This window comes from Macaca fascicularis, chromosome 7 (assembly GCF_037993035.2).
Source record: "Macaca fascicularis isolate 582-1 chromosome 7, T2T-MFA8v1.1".
NCBI lineage: Eukaryota > Metazoa > Chordata > Mammalia > Primates > Cercopithecidae > Macaca > Macaca fascicularis.
The window spans coordinates 169,899,682-169,911,689 of NC_088381.1; the positions used below are offsets into that span (position 1 = coordinate 169,899,682).

Genomic DNA, 12,008 nt, shown 5'->3' on the forward strand with positions numbered 1-12,008 from the left:
AAAATTAGCCGGGCGTGTTGGCGGGTGCCTGTAGTCCCAGCTACTCGGGAGGCTGAGGCAGGAGAATCGCTTGAACCTGGGAGGCAGAGATTGCAGTGAGCCGAGATCGCGCCACTGCACACCAGCTTGGTGACACAGCGAGACTCTGTCTCAAAAATAAAAATAAAAATAAAGAATGAGGTGGGACCCTTACCTTCACAACACATACAAAGATTAGCTCAAAATGGATCAAACACCTAAACCTAAGAGTTAAAACTATAATGTTTGAGAAGAAAACATAGGGGAAAGATTCCATGGCATTGGATTTGAATGATTTCTTGGCTATGACACCAAAAGCTCAGGCGACAAAAATAAAAATAGATAAATTGGACTACATAAAAATGTAAAATGCCTCTGCATTAAAGGGGCCAGTCAGCAAGAAAAGGCAGGCCACAGAATGGGGGAGATACTCGAAAAATCATATAACTGATAAGGAGTTAATATCCAGAATATCTAAAGAACTCCTACAACTCAGCAAAACAGCCTGATTTTTTAAATGTGTGAAATACTTAAATAGACATTTCTCCAAAGAATATAACATCTGCAAATGACCAATAAGCACATGAAAAGATCCTCAACATCTCTGTCATTAGGAAAATGAAAATAAAAATTACAGTGAGATACTTGACACCCACTAGGATGGCTACTAATTTAAAAAAAAAAAAAAAAAAGAGCCAAGGCAGGCAGATCACTTGAGCTCAAGAGTTTGAGACCAGCCTGGGCAACATGGTGAAACCCCATCTCTACTAAAAATACAAAAACTAGCCGGGTGTGGTAGCACGTGCCTGTGGTCCCAGCTACTCCGGAGGCTGAGGTGAGAGGATTGCTTGAGCCCAGAGGGTCAAGGCTGCAGTGAGCCAAGATCATGCCACTACACTCCAGCCTGGGTGACAGAGCAAGACCCTCCCTGTCTCTAAAAATAAAACTAGTGCTCGCTTCAGCAGCGTATAAACTAAAATTGGAACGGTACAGAGATTAGCACGGCCCCTGCGCAAGGATGACATGCAAATTCGTGAAGCAGTTGCATATTTTTAATAAGTGGTGTTGGGAAAACTGGATATTCATATGCAGAATGAAACTAGACCCCTCTCTCACTGTATACAAAAATCAAATCAAAATGGATTAAAGAAATCTAAGACCTCGGCCGGGTGCAGTGGCTCACACCTGTAATCCCAGCACTTTGGGAGGCTGAGGCGGGTGGATCACGAGGTCAGGAGATTGAGACCATCCTGGCTAACACGGTGAAACTCCGTCCCTACTAAAAATTCAAAAAAATTAGCTGGGCATTGTGGCAGGCACCTGTAGTCCCAGCTACTCGGGAGGCTGAGGCAGGAGAATTGCTTGAACCTGGGAGGTGGAGGTTGCAGGTGAGCAGAGATCACATCACTGCACTCCAGCCTGGGCGACAAGAGCAAGACTCCATCTCAAAAAAAAAAAAAAAAAAATCTGAGACCTCAGACTGTGACACTGTGACAAGAAAACATTGGGGAAAATCTGCAGGACGTTGGTCTAGGCAAAAATTCCTTGAGCAATACCCCACAAGCACAGGCAACCAAAGCAAACAGGGACAAATGGGATCACATCAGGCTAAAAAGCTTCTGCACAGCAAAGGATGCAATCAATAAAGTGAAGAGACGACCCACAGAATGGGAGAAAATATTTGCAAACTACCCATCTAACAAGGGATTAATAACTAGAATATATAAGGAGCTCAAACAACTCTATAGGAAAATAATTAATAATCTGATCAAAAGATGGGCAAAAGATTTGAGTAGACATTTCTCAGAAGACAGACAAATGGCAAACAGGCATATGAAAAGGTGCTCAACATCATTGATCATTAGAGAAATGCAAATGAAAACCACAATGAGATACTATCTCATACCAGTTAAAATGGCTTATCCAAAAGACAAGCAATAACAAATGCTGGAGAGGATGTGGGGAAAAGGGAACCCTCGTACTCTGTTGTTAGGAATGTAAATTAGTACAACCACTATAAAGAACAGTTTGGATGTTGCTTAAAAAAGTAAAATTGAGCTATCATATATTCAGCAGTCCCACTGCTGGGCACATACCCCAAAGAAAGAAAATCAGTATATCAAAGAGATATCTGCACTCCTATGTTTGTCACAGCACTGTTGACAATAGCTAAGTGTCCATCAACAGATGAATGAATAAAAAAAAATATGGTATATATACACAATGGAGTACTATTCAGCCATGAAAAAGAATGAGATCCAGTCATTTGCAACAACATGGATGGAACTGGAGATCTTTATGTTAAGTGAAATAAGCCAAGTACAGAAAGATAAACATCACATGTTCTCACATATTAATGGGATCTAAAAATCAAAACAATTGAACTCACGGACTGAGACAGTAGAAGAATGGTTACCAGAGACTGGGAGGGGTAGTGGGGAGGGGGATGGTCAATGGGCACAAAAAAAGTTAGAATAAATAAGACCCACTTGATAGCACAACAGGGTGATTATAGTCAACAATAACTTAATTGTACATTTTAAAATAATATTAAGAATGTAATTGGATTGTTTGTCACTCAAAGGATAAATGCTTGAGGGGATGAATACCCCATTCCCATTCTCCATGATATGCTTATTTCACATTGGATGCCTGTATCAAAACATCTCATGTGTCTCTTAAATATATACACCTACTACGTACCCACAGAAACTAAAAATAAGTTTTAAAAAGTAAGTGTTAATGTCCTCATGGAGAAATTGGAACCGCTGCTGTGTACTGTTTTTTGTTTTTTAGGGTTGGTTGGTTTGTTTGAGACAGAGTCTGGCTCTGTCACCCAGGCCGGAGTGCAGTGATACAATCTTGGCTCACTGCAAACTCTGCCTCCCAGGTTCACGCCATTCTCCTGCCTCAGCCTCCCGAGTAGCTGGGACTACAGGCACACACCACCAGGCCCGGCTAATTTTTGTACTTTCAGTAGAGATGGGGTTTTGCCATGTTGGCCAGGCTGGTCTCGAACTCTTGTCCTCAAGCGATCTGCCTGCCTCAGCCTCCCAAAGAAAGTGCTGAGATGACAGGTGTGAGCCACCACGCCAGGCCCTGTGCACTGTCAGTGGGAATGTGAAATGGTGCAGCCACTGTGGAAAACAAGATGGCAGTTCTTCCAAATATTACACAGATACCTTGCAACTATGTATCGCTATTATGCGTCAATTAAAAATAAATAAAAAATAGAATGGGAAAAAAATAAAAATAGAACTGCCATATGATCCAGCAATTTCATTTCTTGGGTATACACCCAAAATAACTGAAAACAGAGGCATGAGCAGATACTTGTAGCCCCATGTTCGTGGCAGCATTATTCACAGTTGACGAAAGGTGGAAGCAACCTAAGTGTCCGTAAACAGAAGAGTGAATAAACAACTTCAGTGTGTGCCAGTGGAATGTCACTCAGCCCTGTAACGGAAAGAAATTCTAGCACTTGCTACAACATGGATGAACCTCGCAGACATTATGCTAAGTGAAGTAAGCCAGTCTCAAAAGGACAAACGCTATAAGATCCCCTTATGTGAAGTACCAAGAGTAGACAAGTTCATAGAGACTGAAAATAGAGTGATGGTTGCCAGCACTGGAAGGAGGGGGAATGGAAGGTTCCTGTTTAATGGGAACAGAGTGTCCGTTTTGCAAGATGAAGAGTTATGTGGATGGATGGTAGTGAGGGTTGCAAGACACTGTGAATGTGCTTAATGCCACTGAACTGTATGCTGAAAACAGGTAAGATGGTAAATTCTGCGTTGATGTGTATTTTAGCACAATTTTTTTATTTTTTTGTTTTTATTTTACTTTAAGTCCTGGGGTACATGTGCAGAACGTGCAGGTTTGTTACATAGGTATACATGTGCTATGGTGGTTTGCTGCACCTATCAATCCGTCATCTAGGTTTTAAGCCCCACATGCATTAGATATTTGTCCAAATGCTCTCCCATCCCTTGCCCCCCACCCCCCAACAGGCCCTGGTGTGTAGTGTTCCCCTCCCTGTGTCCATGTGTTCTCCTTGTTCACCTCCCACTTATGAGTGAGAACATGCAGCGTTTGGTTTTCTGTTCCTGTGTTAGTTTGCTGAGAATGATGGCTTCCAGTTTCATCCATGTCCCTACAAAAGACATGAACTCATTCTTTTTTATGGCTGCATAGTATTCCATGGTGTATATGTGCCGCATTTTCTTTATCCAGTCTATCATTGATGGGCATTTGGCTTGGTTCCAAGTCTTTGCTGTTGTAAATAGTGGCACAATTTTTAGACGATTGTTTTTTAATCCATTATAATATTATTAACTCCTTGTATTTATAGCATTTTATTTCCTTTTGCTTGCTTTTGGAGAGAACATACAGAAATTTGTGATTTAAGGCCGGGCATGGTGGCTCACACCTGCAATCCCAGGACTTTAGGAGGCTGAGGCCAGAGGATCACTTGAGCCCAGGAGTTAAAGACTACTGTGGGCAACATAGTAGAGACCTCATCTCTATTGAAAATGAAAAAAATGAGCAGGTGTGGTGACACAAGCCTGTGGTCCCGACTCTGCAGGAGGCTGAGGCAGGAGGATCACTTGGGCCCACGAGGTCGAGGCTGCAGTGAGCAGAAATCATACCACTTCACTCCAGCCTGGGTGACAGAGCAGGACCCTGCCTCCAAAAAAACAAACCACAGAAATTTGTCATTTTTACTATGAGCACTATTCCTGAGGGGTTTGTTCAGAAGTATTTAAATGTTCTTTTTTTGCTTGAGAATTGATTATTCACTTTCCCTTTCTTCTAAAAGTTATAGGGATTTGGGGGTGGTGGTTTTGATTGATTTTTATTTAACTGTTTAAGCCATCTCAAATTTTATTTTGGTGTGATGTGAAAACACTTTGACTTTTTTCTGCATATAGTTAATCAGTTGTCTGCCCCAAGATTGCCAAGCAATTATCTAATTCTTCCCCTTCCACTGATTTGAGATACACTCTTTATTATATTACATTTGTGTCAATATATTTCTCAGTTTGGGGCTGTGGCTTCTGTTCCATTAATCTGCCTCTTTTGCCCCATCACACTGTCATTAATTCATACAGCTTTACAGTTGGTAGGACTAGCCTTTCTCATTAGTAGTGTTCTCATTCTTCTTGTTCTTTTAGTTTTTGCAGGTGAACTTTCGAATACTTTTGCTAAGTACCTGGAAAAATAGAGGCCCACCGGAATTTTAATTGGAAATACTTTAAACCTGTAGATCAGTTTGGGGGAAAATTATCAGCATAGCTGCAGTATTTATATTTTTATATTTCCAATTCAGAAGTATACCTTACCTTTATTCAAGTCTTCTTTTCTTCCCTCATATTATTTGTTTATTATTTCTATCTTAGAGTCTGTTTTATCAGTGATGGCCAGATCAGCCTTGGAATTCTTTAAAGAACTACTTACATGCATAGGGTTTCAAAAGAGCGTGGGGTAAATCACTAATAAAGGCGAGATCCTTTGATCTGAGATCATTAGGAAAAATACATCAAAAAGTGTCTTCCCTTTCTTTGACTGCTATTCCGTATATTAGATATAAAGCTCTCAGGAGCCTTCCCCCTTATTTCTGTATTCGCACTCATCAGCACAGTCATAGGCTAGGCACATTTTTTCATCTTATCTCATATGAAATATTAAATCATTGGCGAGCAGTTCTCTGTCTCTTTAAAGCCCAGATCTTCAATAAGCATCTGCTCCTGGGCTCCTTCCTGAGCCACTGAACGCCTCGTTCCTAATTGTGTCTGAGTTCATCTGGCATCACTCAGAGGAGGAGGACGAGGCTGGGGTATGTGGCAGTGAGAGCCATCAACACTGCTTCGTAGTGGTCGTTGGTGATCGGTGGCCGTCCCCTCCAGACAGACAACCCACAGGTCAGCAGTGAAGGCTCAGAGGCAAGAGGGCAGCTAAGATCTAAATTCCTGTTACCCAACTGAAAGCACGTGCTCTTTTAAAAAAAAAAAAAATTAATTCTGCTGTTCAGATGGCAGCGAAGCCAGGGCAGGTGTGAGGCCAGCAGGCTGCTCAGGTGGTGCGTGCCCACTGCCCACATGTGTCAGAAATCACATCATCTCTTGGCCAGCTATGGAATCCAGCAGTGTCTTGTCAGCTCTGGGGAAAGAGGGGGAAGAGAGGGATTTGGTTTGCTTTTATCTATTTATTTATTTTAATTGCTATTGATACACACAATAAAAGCTACATTCTTGCGAGGGAGGACTTGATTAGCAGCCCTGAAGGGTGGTGGCAGGTCCCTTACTCATTGGATGTACCTGGCGCTAAACCCTCAGCTGGAACTGCGAGCCCTAGCTATGTCTCAGGTGTTTCTTAGTCTACTATGAATTATGTTTAGGAACTAAAGGGCTTTTGTATCGTTCACAAGTGGGGGAAAAGAGCAGAGGAGTTGTGTGAGAGGCTATTAAAAATGAGGAGCCATAGTTTGGACAAAGTTTCTTGTTGGTGTGAAGAAAGGAGGAATTTTTTTCAGTTCTACCTGCCAAAGAGGCTTTTCTTATAGTTTGTTTTCATTTGGAACTACTAATAACACTGATTTTTGTAAGGAATCATCTCACCGCACCCCCTCATGGGATCCTGCAATGCTCCAATTCAGAAATAATGTTTTTCTCCTTGGAATAGCTTTTTATATTAAGCTTATTTGAAGATAGAAAACTAAGATCTGAATAGTAGCTTTTAATAGCCCCATAAAAATAAGTGAAATATCTTTAAGTTTAAATTTGAACAATATCTAAAACTTAAAAAGTATTTAATATGTCAGCATCTTTGCAATACAAAAATAAACACACTGAATTTCATTTTATGCCTTTTTACTCCCAAGGCCAGGTGATACAAATATTTCAATTTGTGTCACTTTCTAGCTATGGAATTTATAAAACAGCTTTCATTTTCTATGTAAGTTTTTAAGCTTAATTTTTTCAGGAAAAAATAGATCTCAAGAAAAAAAGTGTTTGGGATCATAAGTTAATAACATGTCCTATTGGTAAAGGAAGTTGAATAAGAGTCCAAACTAATGGTTAGAATTGTGTAATATTTGATTAGCCATTTGTTAAAAAACAACGAAACAAAACAAACACTGAGTTGCCAGAATCCTACCTAAGATGCAGATATTAATTAGAACTAGCAAGTCGAAGTTGCACAGGTGGGTATAAAATGAATTTGGGATCCCTAACTGGGAAATGCTGAAGTTCACGCAGACGTATACACACACTTTTTTTTTTTTTTTTTTTTTTGGTAGCTCCCTCGGAATCATTTGTTTACAGTCTGGCCAGGGTTGTGGCCTCCAGTACTTCCCCTAAGAGATGGGACCTTTGCCTAAAAGTTACTGAGAAACGAAGGCTGCAGAAAGCCGGAAAATGTCCAAGCTTTTAATGCACACTGACAGCCAAACAGAACGCTCTTTCCGTTTGCAGTTTTTTTTAGTGTCATTTTAAGTTGCAGCTTCCGGCCAATCAGCGCGCTTCATGCCTGCTGACATCACGAACCAGCCAGTTCCCTCCAGCTGCAGAGAGCTTCAGTTTGCCTTTTTTTTTTAAACTAAAATGGAGGCTGGTTTCTTGCCTTAAGGAGCCCATTGCCTTTCCCGCTGAAGTCTAGATGTTGACATGTAATAAAGCGGGCAGCAGGATGGTGGTGGATGCGGCCAACTCCAATGGGCCTTTCCAGCCCGTGGCCCTTCTCCATATTCGAGGTAAGTTATTGTGTGTTTCACTGAATCGGAACCTTCCGTGGGTAGTTAATAAATGGCTATTGTGCTTCAGATAAGAAAAGCAGGAAGTCCTTTCTAGCAGAATTCCCCCCATTTCGCTGCAGACTGAAGCAGAGGAGGTTGGGTGTGTCACTGCAGTTTGGCATTTTACGAACTACTTACAGAATTTGAGGCTTGAAAGAGGCCTTGCATGCATAGTTCAAAGCTGGTTTTTCTGCTTTCTCCTCGCTCTCCCATCCCCCTTTCAAAGCTGTGCTGATGTCAAAGGATGTGAAGTCACTGCCCAGGGAAGGTATTGGGTGGGGGTAGGAAGGAGAGGCGGGCCCGTCGCGCCTGGCCAAGTTGTCCGTACGCAGAGTTTCTGTTACATCTGTGTTGCTTAATGCTGCAAAGGTTTTGTCGAGGACACATCTCAGAATTAAAGATGAATTGCAGTCAGAAAATATGCACAATGAATTGGAAAAGAACTTCCTTTAAAAGGACTGTTTTCATTCTTGCCGTGGAGCCTGAGAGAGAAATATGCTCCACTTTGAAATACTGAAATCTGTCCTGGGTCATCGTTTTTGAAATGTTAACGTTTTCGTGGAATATTAGGAAATATTTTGCATTTAAATAGGCTCTGTATTGCCATTTGACTTTTAAAATGTTAAATGGCAACAAGTTTTCAAGGTATATGGAGATCACTATTAATAATTACAGTTTGCCTCTTTGTATGCATATTTTGGTTTCAAAACTGAGCCTAAAAGCACAGCTACTCTAGTAATTAATAGTGGTTATATTGAACCACAGGCATCAGGGTAGTAGCCTACTTATTCTTGGTATTTTAAGATTATGAATTTTTTTGGTCATAATTGAGTGAAATAGAAAAATGATTTTAAGTTTCATCAGATCACTTTAGAATTTATAGTATCAGAGCTGTGCCCCAACAAAACTGTTTCTCAGAATCTCTTTTAAGGACGTGTTTAAGGAAGGGTGGGAGCAAGATTTCTAGGTGACTAATAATCTCTCTGACTAAAATGCCAGACCAGACTTTTCAGATCGCAGGGTGTACCAGGCACATGCATACCCAATCTACTGGAATAAAATGGGTGGTGCTTTTCTCTCCACACCATCTTTCATGAAGGTGGAAACCAGCATTCAATGACCACATTATAGGGCACGCTGTGAATTTATTGTTTTTGTAGTGCACCTAGTAAAAAGCAAAGGTTGCCTATAGGTAACATTCAGGTATTTTAGCTGCAAGAACCAAATGGGCAAGAATAAAATGTAATTGTTTGGATTTAAGTTAAATAGTTTTTGTTTGTTTTTTGGGAGACAGGGTCTCACTCTGTCACCCAGGCTGGAGTACAGTGGTATAATCACAGCTCACTGCAGCCTCCACCTCCCGAGCTCCGCTGATTTCTCCCACCTCAGTTTCCTGAGTAGCTGAGACTTCAGGCACACACCACCATGCCCAGCTAATTTTTTAATATTTTTTGTAGCGATGGGGTTTCGCCATGTTGCCCGGGTTGGTCTCGAACTCCTGGGCCCAAGCGATCCTCCCACCTCGGCCTCCCAAAGTGCTGGGATTACAGGTAAGAGCCACTGTACCCTGCCAAGTTAGTTCTTAAAAACGAACTAGTTAGCAGTAAGATAAATTGACTGCATATAAAATGTAAATTTTTATACTTTTAAGGTATCCACTTACAAATAACATAAATCTTTTTGGTTTGAGTTTTCTGGTTTTTATTAGATGCCTAATATACTACTCAGTTTTTGAATTATGAACTTATTCTGAAATAGAATCATGTCGTGTTGTATCTTGAACCACATTGATTTTCTTTCTTTCTTTCTTTCTTTTTTTTTTTTTAATTCCAAGACCTTATTATGGTCAGTTTGGATTTGTTACTGTTGGTTGGGTAGTTTGTTGCTTGCTATATAATTGTGGAGGGAAAAAGTAGTGAAATGTATTAGCCTGAAAGAGACTTGGGTTTTTGATAACCTATGGAGACCTAAAACTAACTTCTGACTCAAACAGTGGGGGTGATTTCTAACTTCAAAATTTGAAGAACGCTTGACTTACTCATAAAGACTTTGTGCAGCAAGCATGTTAATGTGAGAGTTAGCAAAATTTGATTTATTTATTGGGCCTTAGAGTCTTAGCTTAACATCCATTGAGCAGCTCCTGTGTGCCAAGTGCTGAGGATCATTGAAGTGATTAAGTCGCAGCCCCTGTCCCAAAGGAGCGAATGGTTACATGGAGAGGCCCAGCATAGGAGCTCTGCTACGAGAGGGCTAGAGCAAGAACGCACCGGCAGGGTGCGGGGAGAGCAGGGGCTGGTGGTGTGATGCCGGGAGCAGAAGGAACCGAGGAGGGCTGCGCCCTGGGCTACCCTGCCCACACGGATGGGGCAGGGATGCACTGTCCTTCCCGTTTATTTAGGGAGGAGGGGTCTTTCCCACTGAAGGAGAAATAACTCACCCAAGGTTACACAGCCTAGAAGTGGTGGAGCCAGAATCCAAACCCAGATTGTTGTGTTGTTTCGTTTTGAATCTTTTTTAAAAAATCATTTTAAAATAGGAATGTTGGCTGCTTGAAGAATATTTTGCTACAGGATTACAATAGTGGTATTTTCCCCAATGCCTTATCATTTATTTGGCTCGGTGGCCTCTTTTTGTGTAACAGTTTTGTACCTTGGGCTCATTTCTTAATCATTTTACAAATATTGATTGATCCATACCACATGCCAGGCAGGGTTCTAATGTGGATATGAGCAGGGGCTATGGCCCAGCCTTCCCAGTTTACCATCCGCCGGGGTGGGGACCAAGTAAGCAAGTAAAGTGATCACCTGATTTGTTGTCACGATCGCTTTGATTGTTACTGTCTACCAAGTAGTCTGGAGTTTGCGATTAAAATGGCAAATTTGCATAACCTAATAAGTTCAAGTGTGAAAGGGACATATTTTTGAGGGTTAGTGTAAGGCCTTCTGTCTGTAGAAGGAGAGTCACCTGGAACTTGATGACTGTCAATGTGGCTTGGTGACGTCAATCCTTACCCTCAGCCGTGTCCAGGAGACCTGCCTGCTGTGGTGGAAATGTTCTGTGCAGTCCTCTGCAGCAGCCCCTGGTCAACTGCGACTGCTGAGCACTTGACATGTACAGCTGAGAAAGTGAATTTTTAACTGTAGTTATTGTAAATGTAAGTGGACACACATATCTAGTGGCTACGATATTGGACAGCACAGTCCTAGACTGGAAGTGTTCAACTTTTTTTGGAAAAGGGCCAGATTGTAAATAGTTCTGGCTTTGTGGGTGAAAGCAGCCATAGACAGTCAATGAATAGGCCTAACTGTGGTCCAATAAAGCTTTATTGACAAACAGGTGACAGGCTGGATTTGGCCCATGGGCCATAGTTCACCCACCCTGTTCTAGACTGCTCTTCGACTTTTGGAATTGCCTGTTAAGGATAGGAAAGCATGTTTCCTGCAGGCCTTGGGTCTAGTGCCTCCTCCCTATGCTGGGAAGCTGAGCCAGCTGTGATGCTGTGAGGCGTGGTGGGCGGGCCTGCTTCCCACCCTGCAGCGCATGCTCACTTCAGGAGCCAGGTTTAAGGCAGTGACAGCCAAGCCAGAAAGATGGTAATGGCCAGAGAGGAATCACACAGTTTTGAGCCTTTTCCAGCTGGCCTTTATTCTGGGCTTCAAGAATGTTATTAACTGCTCTCATCTTGTTCTAGTCATTAGCAAACTTATCCAGTGGATGAGTCTGTCTTTGAAAGACTCAGGAGTAGCTCCAGCCTGGTGGGATGTTGGAGAACAAATCATTCTTTTGATGGAAACCCATTTTTTCTTGGGAAGTGGAGGTCTAATGGAAAAGTTTATTTTCTCACAAGTACTTCCTGAGTCACCAGTTTGTTGAAGGTCTTCACCTTTCCAATAAAAATTCATTAAAAAACATGCAAGAAGCAAGCATAGAACTCAAACCCCATGGTTTTCATTTCCTGCTGCACTAAATCTGGTGACTTAACCTACATTAATAATAATAACAATAGCTATTATACATAATGCACATGGGTTACTAAATTAGTAACACACCTGCATGGTGTGAAGTCAGTAAGTCCTAGTGAGAATGGGTGCCCCTTGTTACCTTTATTCCCTAAAATTAGGAAGGAAAAATGTTTGAATGATGACTAAACAGATTCTTCAAATGATTAAACCGGTGATTCTCTGAACAGTGCCTCAGC

The 12,008-nt window shown here is 41.6% G+C and overlaps 1 protein-coding gene, 1 long non-coding RNA gene and 1 pseudogene across 26 annotated transcripts in view; 2 read left to right on the forward strand and 1 right to left on the reverse strand.

Moving 5' to 3' along the window:
* Positions 1-12,008, forward strand: part of PPP2R5C (protein phosphatase 2 regulatory subunit B'gamma) — a 166,428-nt gene that overhangs the window by 40,078 nt on the left and 114,342 nt on the right. For 14 of the 25 annotated variants that reach the window (XM_073998242.1, XM_065518510.1, XM_073998249.1 and 11 more), the window contains exon 1: positions 7,594-7,768. The exons of the other annotated variants lie outside the window; for them this stretch is intronic. Coding sequence is in view for 9 of the 14 variants with exons in the window: in XM_005562228.4 (XP_005562285.1) it covers positions 7,675-7,768 (94 nt within the window). In the remaining 5 variants the exon portion in view is untranslated. Of the gene's footprint in view, positions 1-7,593; positions 7,769-12,008 lie in introns of those variants that run through there. 25 annotated transcript variants of the gene reach the window in all.
* Positions 972-1,072, forward strand: LOC123574754 (U6 spliceosomal RNA; annotated as a pseudogene).
* Positions 3,813-8,032, reverse strand: LOC135964453 (uncharacterized). Its single transcript, XR_010576948.2, has 2 exons — positions 7,949-8,032; positions 3,813-6,177 (listed from the first exon to the last, which is right to left on the reverse strand). It is a non-coding gene; the product is annotated as an uncharacterized lncRNA (long non-coding RNA).